Genomic DNA, 7,738 nt, shown 5'->3' with positions numbered 1-7,738 from the left:
AATGATCGTTTGTCATAACTCTTTTTTTCTCTGAATCCAATAATTTTTCAGAATTGTTATAAAACAAGCCTAACCTAACCTATGGTTTTCTATAGGATGACCATTTAAAAATTTCAGAAATATTTAAGGTTTCAGTGGGAAAAAAATTGTGACACACGATGATTCAGACAAAAATTACGGTATGACTAGAGAAGGGTACCTGCGAACTTTGGCGCTCCCAGCGAGAAAGATGTGTTAGTCAAAATTTCTCTCCCAATCACATTTTTCTTTTTATGCTTTATTATAGAAGGAGAAATTCCCAAATAAACATTTTAATAGAGCTTTTAGAATCTTCGTAAGACCACGCTAATAAAATCAGGACTAGAAAATGTTATTGTGTATGTTTTTAGGGTTCTGTAAACCATTTGGCAGCAATGGTAGATACCATGTTGGTGTAAAGATTTACAGGATCACTTTGTTGTCTGTCTGCCTGTCTGTTTGTTCATCCGTTCGTCTGTAAATATCCTTTTCCTGGAAACGCGTGGAGGGATACCTTGATAAAGCTTAAATTAATGTTAAATACTCCAGAGTATTGCTTGGAGCTGTGAAAAAATTACATTTCTAAGTCAAGGCAACCAAAAGAAATAGGTATTCATTAAAAATGTGTTTCTAAGTAAATTGCCTGGGAATTAAAACCTATTTGGTACTTTCAGTTGTATTAGAAACTTGAAATTTGGTATGATAGCTCTTAAAGCACAATCAATAAGAAAAGTCTGAAAATCTATGTAAAATGGCCACACTTTACATAATTATTGCTTTGGAGAGGGGCTCTGTTAACAATGGACACTGGATATTCATTTAACCAATTAACTTCGTTATAAACTGAGTTGGGAACATAAATACCTTTGTAGCTTTTTAGTTATATGTATGTGCACCTCGCTCTTTTAGCCCGCAGGATATTTCTATTCAGTTTAATATTAGTAGGTCTGTGGCAAAAAACCGTTAATGCTCAAAATGGGTAAAGAAAACATTTTCGCAAGCAAACTTCAAAATATTTTATTACAAAAAAATAAACGACACATCCAATAATGAAATGTAAACATTTATATCGAGATGAAAAAATCTTAACAGAGGCTGAATAAGATCTCAGAGAGGCCCGGCGCGGCGGTCTATTATATTCGTATTTGTAAGGGGCATTAGTACCAAACCCCCGGCCCTCTACAACATAAAAATGTAATTACAAGGAACTTCGCGAGGCACTTAAATATAGATTTACCCTTTGAAGAGCGATTTGATGGGGTAGGAGAGGTGTGAGATCCATCATATCTCGATTGTGCGTCTCTCTCCATTATTCCCTTCTCAGGTTTGATAACTTCATTCATTTTTCAAGCCGACAGCTGACGGGTGCATTTTGTTATCGCTTTGCTTGGAGGGTTGTCTTACAACTTAGTTTAATTGTGATGATATCCACTGTATGAATTCAGTGACTCTGACGTATGCTGACGGGAAAGCGGCCTCGCACGCGTCTGCTCCGAAAGATGTAATACCAATCTGAAAATAAGTAGGTATACCATGTTTTACAAATAGGTAATCGGACTATGTCTTAACCACTCCACAACTCACCCTGATGATGACCAAATTTTTGAGTATGAAAACTGATGTAGTGACGAACCTAGATCGTTGATCCAATCGCCAATTTTTGAAATTTGGCCGTATAATGCTATTCTGGTTTAATAATGACAATATTTACTACGAGTTTGTATAACGCGGCTAATTTATGAACAGTAGCAACACCCAATACTCAACTGTCATGTTCGTGTTGATACTTATTGTACAATAATACCAGGTGTGGCCTGTAATACGAGCAAAAAATTAAAACATAGATCGTCCTCGTCAAACTGAACAACACTATCGAAAATACAAACTGAAAAATCGAACCCAGGTCCTCGGCATTCCGTGCCGCGTACTATACCCCTACACCACCACTGGACAGGAGTACAGACACGAATTTCTCCTATGCACCACATATTCCAGCTTGTTTGTTTCTTATTTAGTCACTTAAGCAGTGACACTAGCGACATCTATGCGGTAGCCCTCATAACCGATAACCGTAAAAGTAACAAAATTTGGAGTTGAAATAAAAAATACAAAAGACTCCAAAAACCAATATGAACAATATTAGCTCAGCGACTTTAAAAAATAACGGAGTCTTTGAATTTTCCTTTTTTCATTCAAATTAAATACTTGTGCTTTGAACAAATATAAAATACTTACCAAAATCGTTCCAGAAGCCATATCAACCACCAGCGGCCCTCCAGAATCGCCCCCACAGGTGCCGCGGCCCCCATCACCGCTGGTACAGAGGTGTTGGGCCAGAATGAAACCCCCATAAATTGACATGCATTGGGCATTGCTGATCACAGGAACTGTCACTGAGCTGACGGTTTGGAACAGGCTGATGCTCTCCTCTGAAAAAAATGACCAGATAAAAAAAAGGTCGAAGAAAATGAATCGTGTACCAGGGTACACGAGACACCATAGGTGATTTAAGAGTACTACATCTGTCAAAGAAATCACTGTGGAATTGGTTGTGAAAAGGAACCACCCTGACAGGCCATTCCGTTTTCTATGTTTAGGGTGAGAATCTGAATAATAGTCACTGAGAGTAGTCATAAAACTTCCAATTGACATAGGAAAGGCACATCTTTTATCCTAATGAACAAATTCGTAATCGAATCGCACGCGCGCAATGTTATCGTTTGTTGCTCAGTAAACCAGCAGGGCTACTACGAAATATATGTACAGTTAGTGCTGTGGATATGTACAGTAAGTAAGTGTATATAATACTTATGAGAAATAAACAAATAAAAAAAAACTTGAAGTTCGTGTCGTTCGGTCCTTCTGACTCTTGTACTATTTAATACGAGAGCGAGAGGGACGGTACGATACGAACTTCGATTTTCGAACTTCGGAGTAGGCCCTCTGTTTCATATTGTTATTCTAAAGATAGTTGCAATTCAGGTGTAGCCGGTAGTAGAATTATAATACATGTAGGTATGAATATCTATCTAGTCTCAACAAACTTGACGCGAAGTTATTGATCTTCAAATGTTTTAGCCACGTTTTAAAATGAACAAATATTTTTACTTAAACCACACGTACTGTGTTTGTGTTAACCGCGAATATATGTACCTACCTCCTATCTCAATATGCCAAAAGTTTATAGGAAATCTTTCTATTGTATCAATTAAAGAGTACCTAGTAATGAACTGCAACAAAAAATATATGACCAAAATAAAATATCGAATGATATCTTGGTGGTTTCATCGACATACTTTGTTCATACAAGTTCTTTAATTAAAATTTGTTGCGAGCTTTGTACGAAAAACGCTACGGGAAATTGGGAAAATTTTAAGTTTGTTACTTGTTAATTGGTCCAGATGTTGAATGAGAATTCCAATAAAAGTAATTACTAACCATCGCTTGTCATGCCGTAGCCTGAGGCTCGCGCCTGGAACCCGGTGAAATCCATATTTACTTCGTCGCCCGAAGGAAGAGATGCCGGTTGAATAAGGGCTGTGAAATTTTAAAGATATACCGGTAAATGTAAAGATACTAGGTAGTTCTATAGGCATTTCAATTTCTATATCAGCTTCTTGTAGCTTATACTGAAGAAATAAGTTAGGTAAAATGCAAGGATTTTATAAAACGATATGGTGTGTATCCGGTACCTACTATTACAATTCATTAAAATTTCTTGCTTACGGCATCTATAAAAATAAAAATAAATGAATCTCATTTCTTCAATATATGCGACAGGACACTGCTAGCGGTTGAAACGCTCTTAGAACTACCCTATTTTTTTAGTTGAAAATAATATTGAGGGTACATTTATTGGTAAATTTAATTCAGTCTTGGCATACCCTCAATCAAATGTAGCAAAATCATTATATAAATTAATTAGGTTAGGACTTAAAAGAAGAAGTGAATAAGTTGTAATTAGTTTAAGTAAGCCCCAATAAGAGTGGTATGATCACTGTTGATCAAATCCTTTTATCATAATAAAAAACTACCCTAATGCGATGTTCAGAAATATTGCTAGACTAGTCTGTGCTCGTGACTTCGCTCGCGTGAGCCATTAGATTAACAGTTGAATTGAAAGTCTAAGACTATACAAAATTCCCATGGGAATATTATTTACACCTTTGCAGAGTGCCATGTCTTTAGACTCTTTAGCGATGAGATTTTGGGGATTAAATTTCGATTCCGTAGGAATATCGAATCATCTTTAAAATGAGAGCGACGGGGATTTTCACCTTTCTAAGTTTTTTTATAATACTACGCTGCTACTGTAATTTCGAATCGAGACGCCATAATTCTAGCATGATAAGCATTAACAATACTATGGAATACTTCTCCTAATTCATAATTTCTGCGTGTAATTTTATGTCTTGAAATATATCTACCTACAGCAAGTTCATAAAGGCATAATCACATCATCTTATTATGATCATCTCGTACTCCAGGTGTTCTTCAATACTTCTCTTATCGCATTTGGAATTTAAGTGTCATAAACAATGTGAAAGTGAATTACCGCTTGAAAACGTTTTGAACTAAAATATATTTTGTAGCTATTTGTGAATATGCAGGTTTTGACTGTAAAAAATTCGTTTCATGTCAAGTGTCTGACTCAGATTGTATCATTTAATTGGAGTAAAAATGTGGGTTAGTATGATATCCGAGGACATTTTGTCTAAAACAACGCTTTATCCAAACTCGATCCTAATTTAAACATAAACTTACAAGAAAACGTGACACTGGGAACACGTATGATTGCAATATCATTTTCTGCTGTACTGGGATTGTATGCAGAGTGGGTTACAATATCAGTAGTTTCGATTCTAGTGCCTCCAGAGAAGAGAAGAGTTGAGCCCAGAACGACTGTCATAGACTGGCCACTGATAACTCCATCGGAATAGCAATGAGCAGCTGTCAAGACTCTAGTTTCCGAGATGAGGGAACCACCGCAGACTGATTGGAATACATAGAGGATGGTGATGACCAGACCAGCCTGGAAAATAAAAGTTACATATCAAAGAGAATCTATGAATAAAAACCGGCCAAGAGCGTGTGGGACACGTATATTTTATACGGAATCTTCCAAGTTTAGGTATATTTTATACCTTAGGCTGCTATTTACTCTTAAACTAGAAATAATTCTCAAGCAAACTTAACCGTTATAGTTTTCCTTGTAAGATTGATATACTTACTACCATCTTGTTTTTTTTCAAATTTTTCCACCCACCGGTTTAGATTTTAGAGGTAGGGGGGGGGACGCTCGATTTTAATCAAAATTTACACTTTAAAGTTGAATATTTCGCGAACACATCACTGAATCGAAAAATCGTCCTAGCAAACCCTAATGGTTTTAAAAGACCTATCCAACGATACCCCACACATAGGGTTGGATGAGAAAAAAAAAACACCCTCATTTTACGTCTATGGGAGGTACCCTAAAAAAATTGTTTTTGAAATTTTTATTGTACCATTTTGTCGGCATAGTTTACATATATATTAGTGCAAAATAACAGCTTTCTAGCATTGATATTCCCTGAGCAAAGCCGCGGACGGACGGACAGACAGACAGGCAGACAGATAGAGGTTCCGTTTTGCCATTTTGGCTCCAGAACCCTAAAAATTATGCTCCTTAACTTCTTTATTTCAATTTGGGATAGATAATATGTGTACAAACTAAAATTAGCATTCGTGAAAAAATTATTAAAAAAGTAATTCATGTTGACATGAGTCATAATACAAACAAATGGATTTTCACTATTTTAATGAATTAAAACATATAATGATGACTGACATGTTTATTACTGCAAGCAAAAACGTAATTGATGTTAAAAACAAGACCTTTTAAAGTCTCTTGTTTTGTCATTCAATTGTAGACTGTAGATACAATTTCATGATCAAAGTGTACCTGATAAGGAACGGCACCAATTTCAGTAGGTGACCCTCCGGTAATCCGTTGCTTATTTGCTGCAATTTCATCCTCATACTTTCTTATCTTCTCAGCTAAGCCTATGCCAGTTCTTCGATGGTAGTCATATACGCCGTTGTAGACATATGATGCTGAAAATTCTTGACGTATCACAGAGGCAGTGGTCACTACTATACATATTATAATGAACACCGGAATCGACTTCATGTTCAGCTAGTAATACGGCAATTGGTAGGTAGAGAATGAGAACACTATTCTCTGATGATTTTGAGTACACTGATAAAATGCTGCGCTTATCTTTGTGCTAGATACTACTGATAAAAGATTCAATTGATACGCAAGAGTTCAAAATATCTTCGATTTTTCTATGTGATTGAATTCAACAGACAACTTTGTTTCAGATTAAAATTCACACAAAATAATCGAAAGTTTCATTTGAAAGGGCCAAATCCAGAACAAATGAAAAATAAACATAATGGAATTAAACGAATTTTCTAACTATCTATTTCAGAAAGGAAACAAATACAGAATACATTGTTTTAAATTAAAGATTCAGAAATTTTATTTTTATTATTTCAATGCTGTTTGATTATATAGAAAGAATCCATGACAAGAATGCTGTAACTCTGGAGTATCCAGAAGGCAATCCAATGTGACAGCCATCTTGAGCGACGAACGAACTGACCCCTATCTGAAAATAAGGGGTTGAAAAAGTTAAATGGTTGAAAGTAAACGCAGAGACTTCCCTATTTGCAGCTGCTGTTAGTTATTTAAGAGCTTGGATATCGGTAAGAGCCAGATAATATGTTTTGCATATTATTTGTGTACACTATAACGTACCAAGATCCTTCTCCAGTTATTGGTAACCACCAGTGGCCACGGTATCCCGCCACAAGCTCCACGGCCGCCAGCACCATTAGTGCACAAATGATGGTTCTGGATGAAGTTCCCATAAATAGCAGAACACTCATTGTTTCTCATCACTGGCACAGTCACGGAAGTCAAACCCTGTAGGAGACCGATGGAATCTCCTGAAAAACAAAATTTTGTCTACTCTTGTGGCACCCTGAGTGTTACTTAGTTGCGTACAAAAAAGATCGCGGCGCGAGCGATTGGAACGGAGGAGTTGTTACAGTTTATTGTTATTGAATTCATTGATTTACGATGTTATCTCCAGCAGTAGTTCTAATAACGTAATTTTCCTTATTAGTATTAAAAAATAAGTACTCATCAAACCTAATAATAAATAATAATAAACCTAAATAATGCTTACCATGTCTTGTGACGCCATAACCTGATACAGTAGCTTGAATCCAACGAAGTCCATATTAATTTCGCTGCCGGAAGCAAGGCCACGGGTTGAATAAAAACTGAAATTTTTAAACTTGTACGTAATTTTTTTTATGTGTAATTATATTAAATTGGTAAAAGATATCAAATCACTAAAGTTGTTGTCGAGATAAATCGTCAATAAATGTTAAAGTTTTGGATACATAGGTAGACCAGGTACTCACTAGAGAACGTTATTCTCGGCGTACGAATAACAGCTAATCATTGGCCGCAATTATTAGGATTATATCCAGGGTTTAGTACAAAGTCCATGGTTTCAAATCGGGTGCCACCGGAAAAGAGCAAGCTAGAGCCTAAGACAACAGTCATGGCTTGTGCGGTGCTGGCACCGTCGGTGTAGCAGTGAGCTGCGGTGAGGACCCTAGTGTCAGAGATAACAGTACCGCCACATACTGATTGGAAGAT

The 7,738-nt window shown here is 36.4% G+C and overlaps 2 protein-coding genes across 2 annotated transcripts; both read right to left on the bottom strand.

Moving 5' to 3' along the window:
• Window positions 1–1,019: 1,019 nt before the first annotated feature.
• On the bottom strand, window positions 1,020–6,405 carry LOC141429696 (brachyurin-like). The gene is made up of 5 exons (XM_074090138.1): window positions 5,963–6,405; window positions 4,783–5,050; window positions 3,457–3,555; window positions 2,254–2,447; window positions 1,020–1,530 (listed from the first exon to the last, which is right to left on the bottom strand). Exons 1-5 carry the CDS (start codon window positions 6,188–6,190, stop codon window positions 1,426–1,428), a joined length of 894 nt encoding a protein of 297 aa, XP_073946239.1. The 5' UTR covers window positions 6,191–6,405; the 3' UTR covers window positions 1,020–1,425.
• Window positions 6,406–6,538: 133 nt separating this feature from the next.
• LOC141429926 (serine protease 1-like) lies at window positions 6,539–7,738 on the bottom strand (the record flags this gene model as incomplete). Its single annotated transcript, XM_074090486.1, is given in 6 exon segments — window positions 6,539–6,674; window positions 6,824–7,014; window positions 7,257–7,295; window positions 7,298–7,336; window positions 7,339–7,353; window positions 7,498–7,738. Coding segments are annotated over 6 exon segments (627 nt in total), but the record flags the coding sequence as incomplete, so codon positions are not given.

Source organism: Choristoneura fumiferana, chromosome 7, assembly GCF_025370935.1.
Source record: "Choristoneura fumiferana chromosome 7, NRCan_CFum_1, whole genome shotgun sequence".
NCBI lineage: Eukaryota > Metazoa > Arthropoda > Insecta > Lepidoptera > Tortricidae > Choristoneura > Choristoneura fumiferana.
Note: the sequence above shows the minus strand (reverse complement) of the source record. Positions and strands in the feature narration are given on the sequence as shown.